The sequence below is a fragment of the Psilocybe cubensis genome, chromosome 4 (genome assembly GCF_017499595.1).
Source record: "Psilocybe cubensis strain MGC-MH-2018 chromosome 4, whole genome shotgun sequence".
NCBI classification, from domain to species: domain Eukaryota; kingdom Fungi; phylum Basidiomycota; class Agaricomycetes; order Agaricales; family Agrocybaceae; genus Psilocybe; species Psilocybe cubensis.
In genome coordinates this window covers 1,765,028-1,789,332 of record NC_063002.1, presented here as the reverse complement: position 1 = coordinate 1,789,332, position 24,305 = coordinate 1,765,028, and the positions used below count along the sequence as shown (strand labels likewise).

The window sequence follows — 24,305 nt, the reverse complement described above, 5'->3', positions numbered from 1 at the left end:
TTGATTCTGTTGCTCTACCAAACGGATCAAATTTGTTCAGCAAACGGTCACTTGTGAAGAGACTTTTGAATCGGGGGGACAAGATCGAGCGAAGCAAAGGTGGCTGCCGTTTTCCACAGCCATTCGACTGGCAACAATTGTCTATAAAGAAGCCACAACCTCTCAGATATACTCGGAAAGCTTTAACATGTGTCAATGCTGCAGCATTTCTAGTGTCCAAACACTCATGCTCCCAACAATCCAGTTGAACGCCTCCACTGCACTCCACACAGTCAGATTTTATTACGGGGAACGTTGCAGCAATTTTATGAGAGAAACGGAAATCCTATTAAGTGGTGACATTTTTTGAATATCTTCGGACTAACCCCATTGCAGATAGATTGTATAATAACAGTTCACCATGTTGCTTTGCAGGCGGAGAGATATTCAGAGCACACCAGAAATTTCCCAACTGCAGCCTTCACCAACCACTATATCTTGTTGTATTTTCAGCAGATATCAAATGTCATCAACCAACGCCGGTTTAATTGGTCTCTGTTGGTGCTACACAAGACCTGAAGTGCGATGTGCTGAAACCTACTGTGGACTCACATCAAGGTCACTTGCGACACAGAGCCTTTTTTCATAAGTATACTTGTCATTCGTACAGTTTTTACATTGCTCTGTCACCCTTTTAAGCAGGTAATCACGCAAACGTTAATGTTTGCTAGTTCAGTGCCTTCGCTATCATCGTTGACGTTTTCGCATCCTTTTCGTGGTCTCCAATTTTGCATGACCAAAATGTTGGGGTCAGTACACGGATTTGTACTCCATTTCCCTTGCACTCTTCTCCCTCTCATTCTTATCTTTCCTCTTGTGGCTATCTGCAGCTTATCGTTCGCTTGCACTGTCTAGAAATAAACACTGATGTTAATACAAGATTACAATCATAACGGGTTTCATGCTCTCGTTGGGATTATTTTACACCCTTGCCACCATACGATGATGCTACTGTATGCTGGCAAAGTGGCTGTAACTTGAGATCTTTGGCTTGTCCTTCATCGAGTCGAAGAGTGCAGCTCGATCTATTTTTGATCCCCGAATCCTCTCGCAATGAATCTATTTTAGGTACCTCCAGCGTTCTTGCACCGCTCACCATATCTCACAGATTTCTGATAGATCCTTGTAGGAGATAAACCAGCCAATTGCTTCACCCCTATAGAAGGTCTGGTACCCAGTCTACTTACCTCACATTTATGATTGTTTGCAATCCTCTGAAGTACCGGAACTCAAAAAAGTCTCAGATACCATTGGTCAGTACCTCAATGAGCCTGTTTTTTTGACTTGTTGGATCTGATTCTGACTTGAGGGCGTTCCGAGGAGGCCATGACGGCGCCGCATGGCGCACGCCAAACTAGGCTTCTACCTGGCGATTATTTATGTATAATTGTCACTTAACACTGGTTCCAAAGCCATTTCGCTCTGCGGGCCAAAGGTCATGCACCCGATGAAGGGAGCCACGGTTCATCGTGTCAACGAATTTCGAGTAAACATGATTTCTCCTTAGAGACTCTCGAGCACACCATAATGGCAACACCACAGGTATTATTGTATACGATAGAATCATTTGGGGCAAAGATCCACCACTGTTCCTTTCTTCCGCTGTCGGGGAATAGAAGTTTATATTCGGAGCACAAGGTGGTCCGCATGGTACGCTCCTAGTTCGGAAGGATTCTCGTGGGACATGAGTTGAATGCGACGTTCTCTTTAAGCCTTAAAAACATCTTACGAGCTCCTCTCTCCTGAGAACTTTCCTCACTCTTCCAAATCAGTGGAAATATGGAGAGCCCGCTCTACGAGAGCAAGATAAGCGACCCCCCAGCGCTGTCTAGCCTTGCCCAACTCGACTCGGACCCATTGTCGACTGAGAAAAAGGTCACCGATAGTGGATCGGATAGTATTGAGATTGCGAACGAAAAAGTCGACCTCGATTCAACCCGCTTCGATGAAGACGAACCGGAATACCGCAACGGAGAGCCGGTGATCAATACTGGACGGGACGTCTCTCGGTTTGCCGTCGACATTCGCGACGACGGAGACGATGCTCTCACATTTAGGTCGATATGTCTTGGGACTGCATTTGCTGGTATGGGCGCTGCACTTAGCCAGGTGCGTGGACTGTGGATCCACTTCCAAGTCACCCAATCCGTTTGTTTGTCATTCTTTGTCATCTCTATATCCTGGGCGTTAAGCTCGTGCCATCATGGGGCAAACCCTTTTTGGGGAATTTGTTCCGGAATCCGCACTACCGTTTTGTCTTTTCATGACTGTCACAGAAATATTCACTGAGTAATCTTTTTGTAGATATATCTTTTCAAACCTATACAAGTTGGAGTGTCTACAGTATTCTTGCTGCTTTTGATCTTTACGGTTGGGAACGCGTGGGCGAAAATCTTGCCGAAGCGATCTTTGGTCATAGGCACACCTTTCGAAAGACTTGGTGGAATTTTACATTTTATAAATCCGGGTCCTTTCACATTGAAAGAAGTGAGTTTTTTATCTTTGGTTGCAAATTTATTTGTTAGTCGACTGGGGAAACTGACACCGTTTTTTAGCACGTTGTTGCCTCCTTGGTTGCTTCGACTGCAGCAGGAGGTAGTTCGGCCGTTCAAAATTTTGCTGTGCAAAGGGTGAGTGACAATTTATGAGTTTTTTGTCTTCTATGAGGCTTACCTGCACTCTCCTCAGTTGTACTACAATACCAACGTCGGACCAGTTACTGCAGTTCTTTCGACCTTCTCAACGGCATGTTTTGGGTCAGCGGTCTGCTTTTCATCCTGTTTTTGCTCACTAAATCCAATAATTATGAGACAGATATGGTCTGGTAGGGCTACTGCGCCCCCTCACGGTGTATCCTTCAGAAATGGTGTATTGGTCGGTCTGTAAAATAGATCTTGTCATTGCGGCTTCTCCAGTTGATGTATTGTACCCGTAGAACCTGCCGACAGTGTCCGTCTTTCAGGGTAATTTCCTCTCGGTGAAATCAGATTAATTTCTGACAAAATGCGATAGCACTACATTTCGATACTTCGGCAAACATGAAACGCATTAAACTTTTCTGGACGGCATTTACAGCGATGTTCTTTTACGAGATCATTCCTGCATACATATTCCCCTTGCTCAACGGTATCAACATCGTTTGCCTTTCCACCCAGAATGCCCCGGAAAAGACTCTCAATTTTATCACCAATTTATTTGGTGGGACGGATGGGAATGAAGGTTTAGGTTTCTTCAGCTTCTCGTTCGATTGGCAATATATTACTTCTAGGTAGGTACAATTGAACTTGCTGATCGGGACGTTACTTATTTGTTTCTGATTTATCAAGCTATATGAGCTTGCCGCTGGTTCAGCAAGGTTTGTTAAATCATCAAGCTAACCCTCCAGTTTTATTAACTCTTTCCGCTCAAGCAAACTCCTGGGTCGGCATATTCATCTGCTATGTTGCGATTATGGGGATATATTACTCCAATTTGTGGAACGCAAGTATTCTAGCATTGCAGAACATTGATATCATATAACTCTAATCTGTTTTTTAGTCTTTGGCGTTCCCCATGTTGTCGACGTCTATCTTTTCCTCCAATGGCTCGATTTACCAACAATCTGCTGTTTTTGGGACCAATTTCCAGCTTAATCACACTGCCCTTCAAGAAATTGGTTTGCCTGCGTTGACTGGTTCGAACGCGTGGTCAAACTTGACGGCAAACCTCGCAGTATGTTACATCTTAACTTATAACCAATCATTATTCGCTCACACATTATGTTCAGATTGGAGGTCTTGTTGCACATGTAGTATTGTTCTGGGGATCCTACGCTGTCGAGTCATTTAAACTTGCGTACAACAGGACTCAGCCAGACCCTCATTATCAGGTATGCGTATATCATCGCGCATTTAAATTAGGATCTGACATTTTATCGGAAAGGCTATGAAGAAATACAAAGAAGCGCCATGGTGGTGGTATCTGATCTTGCTCGTTTTGGCTTTCATTGCTGGTAAATCATTATGTTCGGATCCGAATACCACACCATTCTAAACCAACACTAGGTCTTATCGTCGTCTTCAAGGGCCAGACAACCCTACCATGGTGGTCCTACCTGGTTGCATTGATTCTGGGCGCATTCATCACAGTAGGTATACTTCAGCCCTGTAATACGAGTGTAGAATAACCTCCATCATTTATAGCCTTTCTCCAGTCTTTTATTTGCTCGTATGGGTAACGGTGTATCCACCAATCAACTTATGAAGATGGTGGCCGGGGCCATCAATCCCGGACGACCTGTCGCAAATCTTTATGTATGTTTCTTCTTGCCGCCACGAACGGTAGCCAATAGTAATCTTGGATCAATTCCTATGCAGTTCTCAATGTGGAGTCACGACGTTGTATCTACGTCTATCAACTTGGCCTCAGACCTCAAAATGGGCCAATATCTGAAAATTCCACCTCGTGTTATGTTCCTCACACAAGTTTGGGGAACCATTCTCGGTGAGATATCTTTAGCAAATAGATGATAAGGTTACCAACAGAACATCTATGCATACAGGAGCTGTTATAAACTACGGTAAAATTTTCCCCCGTCTTACATTATCGCGCACTTTGCTCACAGTGTTGCAGTGGTTATGGTTTCAGTGGTGGACGCACAACGTGAAATTCTTTTAAGTCCTACGGGAACGAATGTTTGGAGTGGACAATACCCACAGAGTCTGAACAGTGCCGCGGTTACATGGTCTTTGGCAAAAGAATTATATGGTTTCAACGGTCCTTATTGGATTATTCCGATGAGCTTGGTGATTGGGATGGTTCCAACCGCAATTCAGTGGCTTATCAACAAAGTCAGTAATAGATACATGTAATCTGCTTCGTAGTTTGACACAGAGTTTCTTTGCAGCGATGGCCCAAGATCGGCCCCATCAATGTTCAGAGTATTATGTTGCCTATCATTATTCAGGTAAGAGGGCATCTCTTCTCGTACTCCGTATCACTCTTTAACAGCAATTTCAAAGTATTCGGCGTTTTTGTCAGCTGGAGTCAACTCTACCATTACGTCCAGTATTATTGTAGGCCTCGTTTCACAGTTGTGGCTGAGGAAATACCATCCAGGATGGTATAAGAAGTATAACTATATCCTCGGCGGTGCTCTCGACGGTGGTGCCCAGGTGATGATCTTCATCCTGTCGTTTGCCGTCTTTGGAGCAGCCGGAACGGGGCGACCCTTCCCTAGTGTAAGCAACTTTAGTTTTACTCACTGTGCCTTTGTTTATAACGTTTTTCAAATATAGTGGGCTGGGAATCCCAGTGTGGGCAATGTTGATTATTGTAATGGCAATGGCGCGCTTGATTGATTACTTTTTTCTTCATTATCAAGCAATCCTTTCTTTTCTGATTTTCATGTGTTTATCGAGCGTTGAAGCTCGAAGCATGTACTAAATAGTTTAAGAGAATTGTATTATCATACTTCACTACTACACATGGAAATAATTATAGCTCATCGTGCATCACTACATTGCCATCTTCATCAATCTCTTCCATTTCAAGTGAAATCTTTCGAGAATATAAATAAACCTTCAAATTCAAGATGTAGAAATCCAACGACTTACTTTATCTTTCAAATGGTCAGGAAGAATCACACGGGGTTTCCCGTCATCTTCGTCCTCAACAACAGCAGCTGAGCCTCCTTGGTCAAAAGGTTCGTCATCCTTGCTTGCGATCGGGGGAGCAGGCTTGATCTCGACGTGGGGATCAGCGGTTTCTGAAACGCCCAGGGATCTCCGCAGAACTCGGTCAACCCTAGAGAAGAATCTGCAAACATTGAGAATCCAACACGGGGTAATCAGTAATGCCGAATGAAGACATACTTGTTGCTGTCGGGAACATCGAATCCAGAGCGAACCAGTGCGCCATCAATCAAGATGGAGGTAACCTCTTGTAATTCTTCTTCGCTGTCGATGTCACGTTCCTCATCTTCGGTAGGAAGATCTTTGACGCGGCGCAAGAGGCCCTCAATGAGAGGGGAATATGGATTGATCTCAAGGACCTTGGCTTTCAACATGTAGTCGTGTAAAATTCCACCCCGGTTGCCCTTGGCTTGGGATGCAGCTAGCGGAAATGAGAAGGTCAACAGAAAGAGCAAGTCGACTATGCTTACTCATCATCTTTTGAACATTAGCAGTATACCCATGGGCGTCAGCCACGATGGCACAAGGACTTTTCACGAGACGTTGTGATAGAACAACTAAAATAAAGATAAGAACTTGATACAAATATGGGATTTGGCCGATACTTACCGTCACGAACGGTGTCTCCAATTTCTTTCTTGAGGTAATCAACGAGAGGTTTAAAGTCTTCTTCAAGTTGCTTCATGCGTTCCTTCTCTTCCTCAGGGTCCAGGTCTAGAGAGCGATGGCCAATGAGAAGACGGAAATGTGAAAAGGTCTATGGCACTGTACCTTCGTCACCGAATTTAAGGCCGGCTTTGGCGGCATCCTGGAAAGGCACATTTCTGACAACAATTAAATTCAGTGCATCATATCCTATCTGTAAGTTTACGCACTTCCATTCACGGAGATGTCCAAGAAGAATTTCATCCAATGGTTCAGTGAGGAGAAGAACTTCATAACCACGAGCATGGAGCTTTTCGATGAAGACACTCTGAGCAAGATCTGCGGGTTTCTTGCCGATTTCGGCCAGATAAAAGATTTGTTTCTGCCCCTTCTTCATCCTCTCAAGGTACTGAAATTTGAATTAGAATAACTCCACGATTTCAGAGATTTCTCAAATCACCTGGTCGAATGTTGTTTCATTCCTATGATTGGTAGAAAACCGAGCCAAAGATGCCAACTTCTCGCGGTTTTTGCTATCCTCCACCGCTCCCAGTTTGATAACGGATCCATAGGTTTCTTGCATTTTATCGAATTTAGCCTTGTCATCACCCTCAGAGATTTTTGCGAACAGCTGAATCATGCGCTTGAGAATTAGAGCTCGCAATTGCTTCATAAATCGATTCGATTGCAAGGTCTCGCGGGACACGTTCAATGGAAGATCCTCAGCTGAACAAATTTAATTCAATACAGAGCAGCTGAGAGAAATAACGGTTTCTTACCATCAATAACGACTTTTACCCAGCTAGCCCATTGCGGCAAGGCTTGGTCTCCAAGGTCTGATGTGATGAATACGCGCTTGACCATCAGTTTGACATCCTTAGACTTATACTCTAGTGGTTTCTGCCAGTAATCCTCGGGTCTGTTCGTTGTGAACGTTAGTATTATTTTCACTGCTCCTAGATTCCTAATCTGACGTACAGCTTGGTTGGGAAGAAAAGGAGAGCCTTAAAAGCTGTTCCAGAACCTGCATCGCCAGAGAAATGTTGCCAAGCAAGAGGTTTTCCGAAGTCCTTGAAAAACGAAGTGTAAAAGGAATTGTATTCATCTATACCGATGAGGCGGGTGAGCACCGATTCATATACAATGAAAAACCAAATATATCACCTTCAGTGATGTTTTTTTGGTCTCTGATTTGAGGTCGGTCAAAACGTAGGAAATAGGTTTAGGTATACAGCGATTTACATACCTCGCCCACAAAGGCTGCTGAGAATTCAGACGACTCCATTGCTCCCTGGTCACATTAACCATCTTCTGAGGTGGAGGCTCAACTTTGGTTTCTTCATCCCTTGTTACGTCTTCGACTAAAGCCTCATCATCGTCACTATCGGCGCCTAGAGATTCTTTAGGTTCCACGGGCGGTTCGTCTTGAGAATCGGTAGGGGCAGAGGCTTCTTCGGGGGTTTCTTCAGGTACTTCTTCCTCCCATCGTTCAAATAGATAAATTGGGAATGTAGAAGAATATGCCGAATGTTTATGACTTGACTCATTGATAAGCGTGGCGTCAAGAGAAACCCCAATGTAGAAAACTTACACAAGAGCTGAGAGGGTGGCAGGTTCAAGATATTCTTCGGCATCAGGTTTCAAATAAAGAGTAATTTCTGTCCCCCGGCCAATGGTATTTCCCCGGGGATCTGGGTAAACGTCAAAAGTACTATCGTCGGCGGAGGAGCTGAAGACATGCTGAACAGGGTTGGGGTTCTTCTCCGACTTAGGGGGGATAGAGGCTACCTCGACGCGGTCAGCAACCAAGAAACTACTGTAAAATCCGAGACCAAAAGCGCCGATTAAGTTCCCAGTGGCAGTTGCTTCACCTCCTTCTGCCTTGGCCAGAAAATCAGAAGTGCCTGATTTTGCCAAAGTACCCTGGAAAAGAGTCAAAATTTTGCATGGTGAGGGATTGGAAGCAATGGACTTACCAGGTTGGTTGTAAGCTCTTCTGGTGACATACCAATTCCAGTGTCTGCAACAATCAAACGGCCACCTTTCCCATCCTCATTTTTCACCGCCTTAATAGTGATATTAAGGGGGTCCGATCCGTCCCATGCGGCTTTGTTGGTCAAAGAGACAAGTCGCAATTTTTCCAAGGCGTCATTGGCGTTTGAAATGAGCTCGCGAAGAAATATTTCCCTTGTAACGATAGTTGGGCTCCTTCTGAATGTCGATAAGTATACGAAACTCACTGATGCGAGTAAAGGCTAGCGGTCTAATGTTAGCTAAGGGCATAGATGTGCTGCTCATAACACTCACCTGTTGATCACAATCTTGCGCAAACGAGCTACATCACTCTAGGAGCGTGTTCAGCTGGTTTAATATGTTGATAGCAATGCTTTACACACCTGGTAATTGTGTTTAACTTTAGGGGGTTGAGCCGCATCCTCTGCGACAACGCCTGACGAGAGGAGGGCCAGAGAGAGAAGGAGGGTGGCGGTGAAACGCATCTCAATCGCCTAGTCCAGATGGCCAGTGGTACCGAGAAACGCTGGAACCCAGAAACAGAAGAGGGGATGATGGATATGAGAGGAGTATATGCTATTTACTTCAAAGTGCAGATTGGACCGTTAAGTATGTAATAATCTTCCCCAGATTGCTGGCATGGGTGACGTGTCAATTTCGTGGCCATGATGGCGAACTCGCAGCTCTCTCACAGGAACATCATCGTTTGGGTACCTCGTGATCGCGAAGCTCAATGAAATGATCGAATTGAAAACCAAGTCTTCCAGAGTCTTCCCAACACATCCTAGAAAATCATGCTCGGCAAATTCGTTGGTTTTCCGGTGGATACTGGATATCCAACAAATCCATCCCAGTCTTCGCGACCCACTGCAATTGCTCAACACGCGCCCCACTCAAACCAAGGAAATGAGGATATTATTGCACGAAGTGCGGTCTCTCTTGAGTACATGTCTCTGAGAAATACTGCGCATTGCCCTCTAGGCATATATGTGGTCCCAACTGTTAACGATTTGCTCGTCTGGGATGCTGTTTTCTTCGTTCATCAAGGTGCAAGCTCTCCTATTATGGTCGTAGATGGCCGAAATCATCTCCTTGTTGCCTGTAGGATACTACGCGGACTCGATTCTCAAATTTCGCCTTAGGTTTCCTAGAAATTATCCTGACAGTCCTCCTAGCGTTGATTTTCTGACGGATGTGTTCCACCCGCTCATCTCGACATCAGGCTCCTTCAATCTTGCTGCCCGGTTCAAGCCATGGAGGCGAGTTCATTCCAAGGACTTATCCATGAAGAATTGTTGTTAATTCTTTGCAGGCCAAAGGAACATCACGTCTTTGATATCCTCCATTATATTAAAGTTGCGTTCAAGAAGCATGCCTTGGACGATTTCCAGGAGTCCGATTGTTTCAACAAAGAAGCGTTCCGGTACGTTCTTTGAACCAATTTTCAATATGTTTCCAAATTGATGGGATATTCGGACCACTTCAGTTTGCGAGTGTCTTGTATTTTGTTGGCTTAAAAGTTATTTCTAACGCGTTATGCAGGTATCGAGAGTCGACACAATCATTTGCTGCTTTAGCTATTCAGTCTGCATCCTTGTCGCATTCGGAGTCTGCTTTGTTTGACATGGACCATCCATCTCCCATGGGTTTTATCAACAGCGAAATCGAATTCCGTAAATTGGACCCCGATCAACTGAATTTGCAGAGAACCAAACTCGGCTTGGATGAGTGGGAAAAAAATATCTCCAAAGATTGAAGTTTTATTGCATTTTCATTGATGGCATACCTTATTTTTGATCATAAGGATGTACGGATAATTTAACAGAACGATTACAATTTCTTTACTGACAAAAAACGATAACCTCCATGAAGATTTCCACAGTGAAGAATGCGGGGTCATTCACGCAGTCCAAACTCTTGATGTATTTCAATATCCGCGCATATTTTTTTTCTTGTGTTGGGTTTGTCACGGACCTAGGGAAAGGATAGGCAGTAGGATTGGAAGGGACCAAAATTTTCTTTCTGGACCACCTCACGCGACAACCCTGTTGACTGTGGTCAATTCGCGAGGCTTCAATTTTGCATGATCAGAGCGCATTCGCTTCCTGTTATGTAAATCTTTGTTGTCGTCCGAGTTATCGCTATCGATAAATTGTCCACAGATACAATGTAAGTATCCATATTACCCTAAACTTGTTTTGGGCAAAATCGACGAATTCGCAGCTAAATCTGTTCCTACCTAAAATGACACCGCGATTTGGAATGGAAAACGACATTTTGCCAGCAAAAAGACGACCGTCATCGTGGTGGAGTCCTGACATTATAATCTTTGTCCCTCATTGTCTTTCAAGAGTGGGTTTTCATGGCCTTGCAATCAACTATCACGACACTTAAACCGTCTTCGCACGACGCACAGGGTAACGTCAAGGGCCAAAGGAAGGTGCCGGGGACGATAACCAACTGGTAGAATGTTCTTCGTTTTTTTGATAAGCTTTGCCCACCTTCGGACCACCGCTTTCCAACTTCAGGCCGACAAGGGCAAGTGCACAAATCCAAGGTGACAATACGGGGCACAGACGAGATTCCTATTCTCCAAAGCGGAATATAGAACATTGACTCGTCAGTAGAAAGAACTTTCGGACTCGACATAAAATGCGCTGAGCAAATGGTTGATCGGCTGAAAAGGTCGAAATAAGTACATCGCGTCTGGGTCGGATTTCGACGGCTACGATAATGTGGCGTTTAGGGATGAAGGGTGACAGATGAGAATTTGACACACCTTCGCTGATAATTACCTTGCCACGAAAGCCCTTAAACTTCTGTAGTTCCTGTATTCCAGAAAGAAATGGTGGAAGCTTTTATATCCATATGCCGAATCCGAAAAGGGCGAGCATGATACTGGAAAAGGTTGACGAAAGAAAAATCGAATGTCAGAAACGAGGAGGATATTGAGATCACACGGGTCATGGGTCAGCCGGTGTGGTCAGATCGAATAATATGAACATGTTGAAGATGGTTGAGGACGAAGACAAAGTAATTTGACAGACTTGGGGACTGTGGGGTGAACCTTGGCATTACCTGACCATTTCGTTACCAAATGCGGATATCCGTGACCCGTATGTTCAATCTAAATGCATAATCTCCGGCAAGTTCTGTAGCCGCAATACCGTATTCTGCTGGTCTTCCCCGCATTCACTGTGTCTAATATAAGTCCAACTCTGATGATGCATTCTTCTGTCCTCCTTCCCCATCTCTTCCATCATTATGGCTGCCCAATCCTGGTTTCCCAAGCGAACTCTTCAGCAGGGTATTTCGTCTAATTTATCTTTTTGCCCACCGTCTCATATGGATGATGTCACAATCTCTGTTGTAGTTGAGGAAATTCTCACTGCCCCTGGCCAGATGCACGAAACCGAAACCAGACTTGTAGACGGTCAATTGCTCCGTGTATATAAGAATCTCTGGCCAGATTTACGCGTCTTTTGGCTATGGGCAGCTCGCGAGCACAAGGATGCAATCTACACTGTATTCGAGAAGCAGCGCTTTACCTTTGGTCAAGTCTTTGACCGTTCCTTGCAAGCCGCTTCCATATTCTATCACGTGTACGGGGTTCGGAAAGGTAGGGCATTTGAGTCTTGTCTCTTCCCCAAGTATGATTTTCTTATCTTTCATCCAGGAGACAGAGTGGTTATCTGCTCACGAAACTTCCCAGAGGTTCTGGTCGCCTTTTGGGCTTGTCGTGAGTGCAGCATGGCTTTCATTCGCATCAACTGCGTCAACTTGACTACCGTGTACCCAGATCTCCTTGGAGCTGTCTCTGCTTTGGCAAATGCGTATGGCAAAGCTGTGTTTTAAATTGATCACTAACCTGAACCTCTGCAAGTTGGTCACCTTTGGATGCATTGCGGTACTGTATTTCCCGCACAGAGTGCAAGCTCATAATTGTCGATCCGGAACGTGCAGATAAGCTAGAGCCTATTGCGAAAGAGCTTACTTTAGAATCAGGCAGTAATGGAATTTTGGTTCTTGAATCCGACGAAGGAAAAGGGCAATGGGAGGGCATGAAGACTTGGAAGGCTGCATTTGATGATTACAAAGGGGATTCTCAGGAGATTCTGTCCTTGGACCCTGCACTCACACCCGAGGACAACGCGACTATACTATTCACTTCTGGTAGGTGTCAAACTTTAGTTCAATTTTCCATTTATTTCCGACTATTCCTTTCCTTAGGTACGACCGGCATGCCAAAGGGTGTTCTCAGTACCCAGAGACAATTTTTAAGCAACATATTCAACGCGAGTTATGCTTATTTTGTGTCCCTTTCAATAAACCTAAATGTCTATACAGGTAACGGCAGGAGGTCGTAGGGCAGCTCTTAGACGAGGAGAAAGCATACCTCCACCACCGACTGGACCACAGAAGGCTATATTACTCTCTGTACCCCTGTTCCATGTCACAGGTCTGACCAGTTTAACGGTGTGTCCGTTTATGAAAACATACAGGCCCTACTTGATTTAACTCTACCTCAAGATGCTGTCTACTATGGTTGGCTTGAAGATCGTTATGATGAGGAAGTGGAATCCTGAAGAAGGTAGATGCTTCTTAAATTCTATCATCGTTCTCGTGTCCCTTACACTTCTATAGGTGCAAGGTAATTCGACAGCAGCATGCTACAAAAAAAAAGCTGAATCGAACATTAAGATTGATAATAAATGAAAACGTTGCCATCGCGGGCGGGTAGGAGATGTGATTTTCCTCAATTCATGTTGTTCATCATGAAACCGCAGTGTCCCTTCCATGGTCTCAGACCTTTCCGACAGTTCTTGCTCAGGTCATCCACTTGAATCTCTAATGTTTGGAGGAGCTCCTGCACATAATTCTTTGGCTGAGCGTGCCAAGCAATCTTTCCCTACAGCCAGCTTGTAAGTTAGTACCTTTGCGTACCTATCTGGTCTAAATAATTATACTAGGAGCCAGGGATATGGTTTGACTGAGACTAGCAGCGTGGCAGTTGGTTTTGGTACGCTCCATATGATTACATGCCGGCTTGTAGGCTGACTGTTTACCAAAGCTGGCGAAGATTATCTTGCTCGACCTATGAGTTGGTAATGTAATGTGTCGTTACTACTGCAGAAACTTTTCTGACAGCTTTGAGTAGCGGTCTAGCTACTCCTATAAATGACATTGTCATCGTGATCAACGATGCTGTCGTCCCTCCAAATACTGTGGGCGAAGTTTGGATCAGAGGGCCAAATGTAATGAAAGGCTATTGGAAGGACCCAGGTCGGAGAACGTCTTGTTTCATTTATCGATGCATTATTTACACGAGTTACAGAGTCCACTCACAAGGTACCATACATTCGCTATATGTACTTTCAAGCAATGCAAACGTGGTTTGCCCCAGGTCCTTACAAAGGATGGTTGGTTCAAAACCGGTGATTTAGGTTACCTTGATCAAGAGGGATTCTTGTATATTCGCGATCGAAGTACGTCCTTCCTTTCTGATGGTCTTTTCCTGCTGAAATATATTCTCTGCATCCAGTTAAGGACATAATAATACGCGGTGGAGAAAACATTGTTAGTGCTTCAATGCTAAAGTCACCACTAGTTGCAGATTTAATGTCATATAATTTATAGGATTCTGTCTCAGTCGAAAACGCAATATATGCGGACGAAAGAGTCCTTGAAGTTGCAGCAGTCGGTGTTCCCGATGTGCGTCTAGGAGAACTTGTTGCAGTGATAGTTTCTATCAAGCCCGCGTACCATGGCAAAGTAACTGAAACTTCACTTATCTCACAAGCGCAAAAAAGGTATCTTCTCATTGACAATCAATATCTATTACCTGGCCAATGCCTGATTCCTTTCACAAGTTTGCCACGACATGCAGTTCCCGTATTGGTAATCATACAGAATGAACCATTCGGTGCGTGTTCTGCCTTGTACTATCACACTAATATAACGAGTATCTGACTGATGTACGGTTCGCATGTAGAACGAACGCCATCCGGAAAAATTCTCAAGGCAGACCTTCGTAAAATGGCTGCCGCAATATGGCTAGCAAGATCGTCGAAAGCATTGAACACCACAAAATTGTGAAATTGGCCTCCTTTGTAGAGCGTTCATATCCATTTTTTCCTCTTAGTGTACACTCAATGCACAGCTTTCTGTTCGTAGATACAATTATTTACCCATGACGGTAAATATTTCCGCAAAGAAAACTTCGACCCTACCGTAAGATAATGGACCATTTCACTCCTTATTATCTGCTCTTGAATATCCAATGAATGTCTCAGTATTGGGAATGACAAGAAATGAAATATCAAACAGTGATAACAGAATTTCCCTTGTTGGCAATAGTCGTCCCCGCCGTGGGCCGCGGTTCCGGCGCTCAATCAACTTCAGAAATCGTAGAAGCCAATAACACGTGACTACGTTCAGCCATTAAACTGGAGTCCTCGGGCCTACAGCCGTTCGACCTTTGACGCAACTCTCTGACGTTGATCTGTCCAACTCTTTCTTCCGACAACGACTAGCATGACATAAAACCAATGGATCGCTCAAACTCTCTGTCTTCCAGCTCCTCGAATGCACACAATGGCTCACGACCTGCTTCATCGGGCCCCTTTGCGTATCAAACGCGTTTATTGGAACGCACTTCTTCAAGAGGAGGCTCAAGCTCATTGTCACGAAGTAGCTCACAATCTAGCATTAGTATCTTGACCAATTCCACGGGATCGTCGGTTGGATCTGTTGTGCCCAGGAGATGGACTCCTTCACACAGGGTGGGAAACAGTCTGGACGCTGTACGAGGAAAATGGGAAGAACGGTCTCGAGAATCCTATATCGAGGACGTTTTGAATGCGAGCTCAACCCCGACGAAAGAACCGTTGCGATCTAGAAGCCACAGTGTAGCTAATAACACAAATGCCTCCGCCACTTTCGACAATCATAATTTCCTCGATCCCGATCGACCGCTTACCCCTACGTCAATTACTTCAACACCTACCAGGGATAATCACACTACCCCCAAGTATCTAAAGAGGCAGACGCTTCCTGCTCCTATCATAACAACCCCCTTATCTCCAAATTCCACAGGTGTATCAGTGGAAGTTGATTCATCACTTTCCTCCACCCCTCAACGAATACACATACCCCATGTTGCATCGACAAATGCCATCCCATCGTTTCATGTGAACACAAAAGACGACCTTTCGAATACTTTTGTGGGGCAGCACATATCCTCCAGTGGGTCTACCCAAACCCGAGTTCATAGGGCCCACACCCTAGATTCTTCTACGCCTCAATGGATGGGAACTATCACTCCGAGGAGCGACCGGGCGAATGCAAAATCCCCCCAACAATCTGAGTCTCCTAATTTAACAGAGTATTTGTTCGTCAAAAACTCAGGGCCTGGAACCACCGCCGAAAGTCCTGTAAAGCGATCATTTCCTCGTCCTCTGTCCCGAAATGGCACTGTCACCTCAAACTCGAGGGATCTACCATCACCCAACACCTCAAGTTCAAGTACTCCCGGATCATCCCCAATGCATCCGACTCCATACCGAAGTTCATATATGGCAAATAAAAAGGCGGATTCCTACAGCGAAATTTTGTCAGTCACCGGAAAGCGAAGACTCGGTAACCATCTTCCTCGCATTGCCAGTGGTGATGCTGATGATTCATGGGTCGATGATTCTCAGCCACAAAGGACAGAAAGCTCTCCAACTCAACGCACCCGAGCATTGCAGAGCCGAGACATCAGTACAGATAGGCACCAAGCCAAGGTGTCGCCTTCCGGTGTCGTTCATAATGATGGCATTGCAGGGTTGCCTGGTCGCATCCCTCTAAAAGCACCTAATCCCAATATGATTGCTCCTACTCCTTCTTCGCGTCTTCTCGGTGGCTCATGGGCCGATAAACAACGACATCTCCTTCACGCCTACGAATATCTATGTCATGTTGGAGAAGCCCAGCAATGGATCGAAGGATGCTTGGGAGAAGAACTTGAGTTTGGTGTTGTTGAGATGGAAGAGGGTCTTCGAAATGGCGTGGTACTGGCCAAACTTGTTAGGACATTCATGGGGGATGCTGCTGTCCGAAAAATCTATGAGGTATGTTCATTGATTGACTGAAGCTTACCAGTGTTTGATTCCTTCAATTAGGCGCCCAAATTAGATTTCCGACATTCCGACAATATCAACCACTTTTTCAAATTCGTACGAGACGTGGGACTCCCTGAGGTATGCATCATACCACTAAATTTTGTTTTCATCTCATATATTACTTCAGGGTTTTATCTTTGAGCTAACAGATTTGTACGAGAAGAAGAACTTGCCGAAAGTTATTTATTGCATTCATGCATTGAGGTATGCTTTTGCCAGGTCTTGAAATTTAATTTGGTCTTGACTGTACTTAGCCATCTTCTTGCCCGGAGGGGTATGGCACAACGAATAGGCAATCTTTTGGGCCATTTACACTTTTCTGATGACCAGTTACAACAAACACAAAAGGGGTTGAAAGAAGCAGGTGTTCCTATGCCAAACTTTGGTAATGTTGGTAGAGAGTTGGCAAAAGAAATCAATGAAGAACCCGAAGTCGAAATTGAGACCGATGACGAAAGTATGTCATGTAATACCGTCTTTTGAATTGCCGCTAACTGTTAACAAGGGCGCGACAGGTTGCTTCTTGAAAACGAATCTTCGATTATAATGCTTCAATCACGTGCTCGTGGTTATCTTGCAAGGAAGGCCTTGGTCGTATTCAAGGGCAGAATTCGCCTTGCGGAACGGCATGTCATCAAATTACAAACCCAAGCCAAGGCAGTTTTGGTTCGCCGTCAACTGCTTGCTCAGAGAAAATCGCATGATCTATTATTTTCGTGGGCAATCGCACTTCAAGCTCGAGCTCGAGCTGCCTTGGTGAGGCAACGCTGGCGTGCACGTCTGCGCTCTTTGAAAAGAGCGACTAATTCTATAATCGGACTCCAAGCCCAAATACGGGGTGTACTTCAACGTCGACGATATCAGCGTTTCAAAGCTGCCTTGCGAAAGATCAATTTCCCTACAAAGTTCTTACAGGCCGCTGCTCGTGGTGTGCTTCAGCGACGGACGCAAAAGGAGCTCACGAAATCTTTTATTATTCCAGAGATAGGCACGTCCATTGTAGGATTTCAGTCTCATGCTAGAGCCGTACTCCTTCGACGCCGAGTTGCGCAACGTATACGCAGTCTGCAATACTCTAGCAACAGTATTATCTCCTTACAAGCTCATTGTCGAGGCCTGATAATGAGAAGGAAGATGCGATCTCAAATAGCCAAGTTGGAAAATGTCACCCATGTTGTCATTTCCATTCAAGCTGCCGTACGCACCTATCTAGCAAGAAAAAGATTGCTAATGCTCATTCGAGGCCTGCGGAAAGCAACCAGTGTCATTGTTGGTCTGCAAGCCCGTGCGAGAGCTAATCTCACTCGTCAGCGCCACGTCAGTTTACAGAAGGCCTTAGTGGATGTCAATACCATTAAATCTGTTGGTCGATTACAAGCATTCGCAAAGGCAGCTATCATTCGGAATCAGCACCGGGAGCTTGACAAAAAACTGGATGTTGCAATGCCTGATGTCCTTGGTATTCAGGCTGCAGCGCGTGGTGCCATTCTCAGGAGAGAGTATCAGGCCTGGAAAGATCACATTCAAAGAAATCACCCTGTCGCGACCATGTTACAAGCTCTATTACGCGGTGCCATGCAAAGACGCGCTTTCCGACAGAAGATCGATTATTACCGGGCAAACCTGAACAAAGTTGTCAAAATTCAATCTTTGTTCCGAGCTAAAGAGACTCGTGAGCAATACCGCCAGCTAACTCTGGGCAAGAATGTGACGGTCGGGACGATAAAAAACTTTGTACATCTATTGGACGATTCGGAGGCCGACTTCCAGGAAGAAATCAAGGTTGAAAGACTGCGTAAGCGCGTGGTTGAACATATTAGGGAAAACCAGGCTCTGGAAAACGACGTACATGATCTTGATGTGAAAATCGCTCTTGTCGTTCAAAACCTGAAGAGTTTTGAAGACGTGATAAAGGCACGGAGGAGACATGGGGGTGATAGCGCAGCTCTGGCGGCGGCCCGAGTCTCCCTACTTGCTGCGCATGGTGATCCTTTCTCTGGACCAAATACCCTGGATCAAGATGCTCGTCGGAAGTTAGAGCTGTACCAACAATTATTCTACCTGCTCCAGATCCGAGGTGATTACTTGACCAGACTCTTGGTTCGGCTTTCAATGGATGGCAATCCCGAATCGAGTCGCAGATTCACGGAGCGAGTTGTCCTGACTCTGTTTGGTTATGGCCAAGACAGGAGGGAGGATTTCCTGCTGCTCAAGTTATTCCAGGTTCGTATCAAATTCAAATCTTTTGATCCCTCTGGACCTCATCACATCCTTGTAGACTGCTATAAGAGACGAGATTTACAATGCGCCATCTATTGACGATATTATAGCTGGACATCCTATGTACATAAATATTGCCGTGCATTATGTTCGTCCTCGCCAAGTAACCTATGTTCGGGACTCATTTCAAGCCATTATTCGTGAGCTTATTGACGCCGACGACCTTGACCTTGAGGCAGACCCATCTTTAGTAAGTAATGGATCTGTACTCTATAAGTAAAACTGAATGATGTTTCAAAGATTCATCGTGCTCGCCTTGACGTTGAAGAAATGAGGTCAGGTAAACCTAGTCCACTTCCAAAGAACATTCCTTTCAGGGAAGCTGTGGTTGATCCCGACACAAGGGCGATTTATATTCGTCGTATGTTGCTCCGTTACATATTTTATGAGTCGATTTTGAAGGTTCTTCCTTTTTTGTAGATCTTCAGGTTCTGCAGTGGTGGACAGAAGCCTTCGTCAATGCTATTGTGCAGTCAACCAAGAAGATGCCATATTGCATGAGATTTCTGGCTAGAGAAACAATCTTGAACCTGAAGGTTAGCTTGTGCTGACATCCTTGTCCATTTTTTAACTATTATACAGGAAAAATTCCCTGGATTACCTGAGGAGGTTTACGGGGCATGCGTCGCGAGACTGGTGTTTTATCGATACATTAATCCGGCTCTAATGTATGCTGTCATGTCTCATATCAATATCCTGCGGTCTAACTTCTCCCTAGCACCCCTGAGATGTTTGATATTGTGCCCAAAACTATTAATATTACAACCGCGAAGAAAAATCTGGCGCAGATTTCTCAAGTTCTTGCTCAGATCGCCAGTGGTGTTGACTTTGGTGATGACAAACCAAGCTACGTCCCTATAAATGACTTTGTAAGGAAGGCAATCCTTCAATTTTCCGCATGGTTTAATGAAGGTACGTTCTCTCTCAAATCCACAAGTATATCCATATTCACTACTTGAAGTTGCTGATGTACCGGACGCGGAGACACATTTCCATGCTCACGAATTCATGGATGCCACTGTTCAACCAAAGCCCATTTACATTTCCCCAAATGAAATATATACCATCCATTCCCTTTTGTTGCAACACCAGGATTTTTTGGTATGTGGCATCTGGTGGTGATACTGGCTAATAATTCAAATTAAACTTGTCCAGAAATCGGACCACGACGATGCTTTGAAAGTAATTCTATCTGAATTGGGTGGAGTTCCACATCTAGACAATGAAGAGCTTAAGGAAGCACGAGACACTGCTATCACTTTAGAATTAACCAACCGATTTGCTTACGTTCAAGGTAAGAAATATCTCTAAACCGGGGTGTTCAAGTATTCTGACATCTGTGAAAGATCCTCTTGCAGAAGAGAAAACACTTTGGGTACAGGCTAAACGGGGGGTTCTAGCTATACTTCGTGTACAGCCCGCACAAGATTTGCTGGAATCACTGATGCAGAGGGTCACTGAAAACGATGAAGCTCTTTGGGAGGAAATTCTTGAGGCTGAAATTGAGAACGAGATCCGCCAAATGCCTAGGCGCCAACCATCCACTGCTGTGAACGATTCTGCGTATCGTCTAGAAGATATTCGCTCGTAAGAATACACTCTATGGTTATTTTCAGGGTATCTAACTCTTCTTCAGCCTGAAGTTTGCTGCCGTTAAAGCGCTTGCTATTTCAAATTTGCTTGAACTCGAGAAACTTGGGAAAATTACACGGGACGATGGTTTCCAGGGAATCCTCAATGCTATCGCCGGAGATGTGCGAAGTAAACATCGAAAGCGTCTTCAACGTCAACAAGAGATGGAGAGTATGAATGAAGCTTTACGCCAGCTGGCCGAGCGCAAGAAATACTTCGAGGAACAAATTGACAGCTATCACAACTATGTAGAGACTGCTATGAATACAATGCAGAAAGGAAAAGGGTATGTACATACATTCAAATTTTTATCTTACAGCTTACGCCTTGTTGCAGAAAAAGGCGACCTGTTCTTCCTTTCAGTAAACAGTATTTCCACCTTCGTGATTTACAAAGGACAGGACAAGCTCCACAATTCGGCTCGTTTCTATACTCGGCCAAAAAGCTCTACGATCGAGGTATACTGCTATCAATTGACCAATACTCCCCCCGCCAGTTTGATAAATTACAAATCACTATGTCATCAAATCGAGCTGGTGTTTTTAATCTGTCACTTGAATCCACGATGCTTGGGGTTACATCTCGCATTGCAGCCGAAGACATACGCATGGAGGATCTTCTACAGGCGAAATATGAGAAAAAGTCGTCTTTGCCGCTATTTGGCGGAAAGGTCAAGGTCAATTTTGAGCTATTTCTTTTCCAGATTAACAAAAAGTACGTGCTTGTTTCATATATCATACTTAAAAATACTTATTATTCTTGATAGGTTCTATGCATAACGCCTCCTGCACCCACCATTTGATCTGCATGCATCTTGATTTCTTGCTTATTTACGACCATCTCTCTTCATCCCACTTCGTTCCCAGCATTTGTAACGATAGCCATAATTCAATGTATTGCATAAAATGTACAACGTTAGAGCAAACAACTTGTCAACGTGTTTTCAAAGCGTAAAACGGAAATTTGGATGTCTGTCGCCTATAGGGGCCTTTGTTTTGCCTTCTCTGACCAATGTGTTGTACTTCGTCAAATTGTCTTGTCGGCGACCATTTTGGCGAGCTTTATTCTCCCACATACAATAGAGTCTGATTCAATTCTATGTGTCATATATCACTGGTTGGAAGCACATGGTCATTACTTACACGTTTAAACCAACAAGGACCCAGGCAAGGCAGATAAACGCAAGCGAAATCGTGTGCCCACGGATATATTTGGGTTTTTGCTCTTTGATTGACTATTGTTAGATAAGGAGTAACGAGAACGCACTCTGAGACGTACCTGGAGTGTATGCAAATGTTGCTACAAATCCACTACAATGGCAAGTAAGCAACGGTAATAGTCATATAGCCCAAAAAGTACTTGCCCGGCATTGGCAATAGCAAGCTGAAGAGCGGTGGTCGCTGCCCTCTTATAGTGTCCACTGCTATTATTTGGCAATATAGATCTGCAGATTGATCGCGAATAATTAGCATCCGCGCACACAGGGTATGTGAGACATACAAGATACACGGCGCTGACGGATATCTACACCGAGCAAAAGAAAATGAACAGGTATAGCAATTTCATCTCTGAAAATAACCTACACCCCAGCTGCCATGAAGAATACGGCAATGTACCGGGTCCCGTTGGTTTGGGCAGTTATAGCCATTACATAACCTTTAGTGACATTGTGAATTGGTGTTCCTTATGAGAACCATAATTGCTCACCGATAAACGCTAGTGGTAAACAAATTAGAATGAATGGTCCTCGCCATTTCATTCTGTCACTGAGTATCGCGACAATAACTGCAAGTTGACGTTATAGATGACTCAGGGGTGTAAGTCCTCTATTCTTACCCGTGAGGACAGTCGCTGGAACATATGGAGGAACTTTGCGATGAAAGGTGAAATTAGTACATCGCATGGGTGATATTACCGCCTCCGTTCCAGAGATTTTACTCACCGGTATGAAGCTGCGCCTCAGAGCCAGTGTAACCTAGACCGGCGACTATGGTGGGACTATTCCCACAATGATTTGTTATGAATAATCTGAGCTTCACGAGCACTGGAAAGAGACCTCGACGTACAGGAATAAAGAATACGAATATAAGCTGACGATAAGGCCAAAATAAGCGAGTCCTGTGAGCCATACTTGAATTTCCCATATCCCTATCACGAAAACTCTATGTCAGTTGTCTATGCTCCAGATAGAAAGTAGATACCTCTAAACACTTCTCTCCATTCGAATTCCTCTTCATTCTGCGCTGGCAAAGAGCTAGATGTACTTTCAAATTGACCCTCAGTGTTGGCCTTTTCTTCAAGATCCTTTCGAATAGGGGAAAAAGTTTCGATATCTATGAGCCCCATTGCAGAATCATCAATATGAAATCGTTCGACTTGGGCACACGTAACATAAGTTTCCTGAGGACAATTTTGAGTGCCTGAATACCTTACTTGCAAATTTCCTTTCCTCATCTGTGAAGAATGACGCTGTTTCGAGGCTCTCCGGTAGAAAGTAAGCCGCAATGAAGCTTGAAATTACTGTTGCCAGCCCTTCTAGAATCTAAAATCGGGTTGCAGTAGCATAGTAAAATCCATGAACCATAGTTGGAGCAGAAACGACACTTACAAAGATCCATCTCCAACCAGCCAAGCCTCCTACACCGTCCATTTTTAAAATGGCCGTCGCAAGAAGGCCTTCAACGCAAAATAAGGCGTAAGGGCTTCTACTACAGTCAAATTGAGGAGGACCAATTCTCACCTCCGAAGGCACCGGAGAGTGACGCTATTTCAGATAATGGTTAAGCACGCGTGTATTACTAGTTGATGTGAAAGACTTGCCAGAAGCGTAGAATATACCGACTCTGTGTGATATGTCCTAAATTTAGAGAAACAAGACGGGTAAAAATGAATAATTGAGTACCTTAGCTGTAGCTCGTGACGTTTGTAAATGGTGCTCAAGTAAAGGATCTAACACAAAGCTGTACTAAAAAAGACATCATAAGGCGAGTAGTGATGCCGCACTTACGATTCCTGGGAGCAAACCTCCTTCAAAAGACCCTAAGAAAAGTCTTATGACAACAAGACCTGAAAAATTTTTGACCTATTGCATGTAAGCCAAAGGAAAGTAACGCACATACGCGATTATGGAATTGACGTACCAGAGCCGAAAGAGTGGTGATAACACCCCACAAGCACACGAGAAGAGGAATCCACCGCTGCACGATATTGTGTCAACAAGGCGTATTCATACTTGCAGCTAATGACCTACGTTAGGCTTCATCTTCTTCAGCAACATGTTAGACGGTAGTTCAACGAGGAGATATCTAGTCAAACAGTTATACTAATCAGATTTCCTGCACAGAGTGAATTGACAGTTTCACCCACGATACATAAAATACTGATCATTTGATGGGTCAGCACACGATACTACGTTTTTGAAGTGTTGCAATTGACATACCAGCCAATACTGTGTTAAATTGATTCCCCTTTAAGTGTGTATCCTTCTCAAGTCCTGCAATTCTGCAATATAGTAGGAGGCAATGATATAGCGCCAATCAAGTCGTTTAAAAGAATATCCTTACCGTGCATTTCCAACGTTGCTCCTGTCGATGAAATTCGCCAGCCAAAGCTATCGTGAAGTACAACAGTTGCAGGTAAGTGAAACAGACACTCGACAGCACGTCAAAGAGCGTACTGACAAGTGCAAGAGGTGGCAAAATATGACAATCCAGCTTCCACAAGACTTTCTTCGTCAATGTCTTCTGATGATTTACGCTAATTTCGCTGTTGATTGAAGTCATGGTTGACAGGACCAATCTCGAGAGCTCCCGGGGAAAGATAAAAAAGTAGGGAACAATGGGGTTTTAACATCATCGCATGT

At 44.4% G+C, this 24,305-nt stretch overlaps 7 protein-coding genes across 7 annotated transcripts; 5 read left to right on the top strand and 2 right to left on the bottom strand.

The window, feature by feature from the left end:
• Positions 1 to 1,818: 1,818 nt before the first annotated feature.
• JR316_0004733 (Oligopeptide transporter 1) lies at positions 1,819 to 2,925 on the top strand (the record flags this gene model as incomplete). The annotated part of the gene is made up of 4 exons (XM_047890497.1): positions 1,819 to 2,148; positions 2,344 to 2,526; positions 2,595 to 2,669; positions 2,854 to 2,925. 4 exons carry the CDS (start codon positions 1,819 to 1,821, stop codon positions 2,923 to 2,925), a joined length of 660 nt encoding a protein of 219 aa, XP_047750258.1.
• A 152-nt stretch (positions 2,926 to 3,077) lies between these two features.
• JR316_0004732 (Oligopeptide transporter 2) lies at positions 3,078 to 5,378 on the top strand (the record flags this gene model as incomplete). Its single annotated transcript, XM_047890496.1, has 13 exons — positions 3,078 to 3,307; positions 3,366 to 3,459; positions 3,577 to 3,750; positions 3,806 to 3,907; positions 3,961 to 4,030; positions 4,083 to 4,165; positions 4,221 to 4,331; positions 4,395 to 4,521; positions 4,580 to 4,597; positions 4,651 to 4,868; positions 4,925 to 4,984; positions 5,040 to 5,258; positions 5,316 to 5,378. The coding sequence occupies 13 exons, from the start codon at positions 3,078 to 3,080 to the stop codon at positions 5,376 to 5,378; spliced, it is 1,569 nt and encodes a 522-aa protein (XP_047750257.1).
• Positions 5,379 to 5,514: 136 nt separating this feature from the next.
• On the bottom strand, positions 5,515 to 8,854 carry JR316_0004731 (Endoplasmin; the record flags this gene model as incomplete). The annotated part of the gene is made up of 17 exons (XM_047890495.1): positions 5,515 to 5,577; positions 5,634 to 5,823; positions 5,892 to 6,132; positions 6,182 to 6,268; positions 6,321 to 6,425; positions 6,483 to 6,535; positions 6,587 to 6,765; positions 6,817 to 7,082; positions 7,136 to 7,275; positions 7,335 to 7,461; positions 7,521 to 7,543; positions 7,603 to 7,893; positions 7,948 to 8,279; positions 8,333 to 8,543; positions 8,597 to 8,611; positions 8,664 to 8,701; positions 8,753 to 8,854. The coding sequence occupies 17 exons, from the start codon at positions 8,852 to 8,854 to the stop codon at positions 5,515 to 5,517; spliced, it is 2,463 nt and encodes an 820-aa protein (XP_047750256.1).
• A 768-nt stretch (positions 8,855 to 9,622) lies between these two features.
• On the top strand, positions 9,623 to 10,125 carry JR316_0004730 (uncharacterized protein; the record flags this gene model as incomplete). Its single annotated transcript, XM_047890494.1, is given in 3 exon segments — positions 9,623 to 9,666; positions 9,682 to 9,792; positions 9,912 to 10,125. 3 exon segments carry the CDS (start codon positions 9,623 to 9,625, stop codon positions 10,123 to 10,125), a joined length of 369 nt encoding a protein of 122 aa, XP_047750255.1.
• Positions 10,126 to 11,633: 1,508 nt separating this feature from the next.
• Positions 11,634 to 14,465, top strand: JR316_0004729 (2-succinylbenzoate--CoA ligase; the record flags this gene model as incomplete). Its single annotated transcript, XM_047890493.1, has 17 exons — positions 11,634 to 11,988; positions 12,046 to 12,108; positions 12,169 to 12,202; positions 12,253 to 12,542; positions 12,600 to 12,682; positions 12,717 to 12,845; positions 12,900 to 12,994; positions 13,157 to 13,291; positions 13,340 to 13,389; positions 13,441 to 13,474; positions 13,528 to 13,652; positions 13,705 to 13,718; positions 13,774 to 13,855; positions 13,912 to 13,946; positions 14,007 to 14,179; positions 14,240 to 14,292; positions 14,362 to 14,465. The coding sequence occupies 17 exons, from the start codon at positions 11,634 to 11,636 to the stop codon at positions 14,463 to 14,465; spliced, it is 1,854 nt and encodes a 617-aa protein (XP_047750254.1).
• Positions 14,466 to 14,917: 452 nt separating this feature from the next.
• JR316_0004728 (Ras GTPase-activating-like protein rng2) lies at positions 14,918 to 21,222 on the top strand (the record flags this gene model as incomplete). The annotated part of the gene is made up of 16 exons (XM_047890492.1): positions 14,918 to 16,480; positions 16,532 to 16,609; positions 16,659 to 16,735; positions 16,786 to 16,988; positions 17,037 to 18,754; positions 18,810 to 19,001; positions 19,052 to 19,172; positions 19,232 to 19,347; positions 19,394 to 19,479; positions 19,530 to 19,723; positions 19,773 to 19,912; positions 19,967 to 20,105; positions 20,158 to 20,398; positions 20,448 to 20,729; positions 20,780 to 21,157; positions 21,210 to 21,222. 16 exons carry the CDS (start codon positions 14,918 to 14,920, stop codon positions 21,220 to 21,222), a joined length of 5,541 nt encoding a protein of 1,846 aa, XP_047750253.1.
• Positions 21,223 to 22,377: 1,155 nt separating this feature from the next.
• On the bottom strand, positions 22,378 to 24,225 carry JR316_0004727 (putative transporter; the record flags this gene model as incomplete). The annotated part of the gene is made up of 15 exons (XM_047890491.1): positions 22,378 to 22,441; positions 22,510 to 22,591; positions 22,645 to 22,776; positions 22,820 to 22,985; positions 23,052 to 23,119; positions 23,184 to 23,207; positions 23,282 to 23,300; positions 23,346 to 23,403; positions 23,451 to 23,482; positions 23,584 to 23,640; positions 23,694 to 23,748; positions 23,810 to 23,822; positions 23,883 to 23,944; positions 24,007 to 24,053; positions 24,124 to 24,225. 15 exons carry the CDS (start codon positions 24,223 to 24,225, stop codon positions 22,378 to 22,380), a joined length of 981 nt encoding a protein of 326 aa, XP_047750252.1.
• Positions 24,226 to 24,305: the final 80 nt, after the last annotated feature.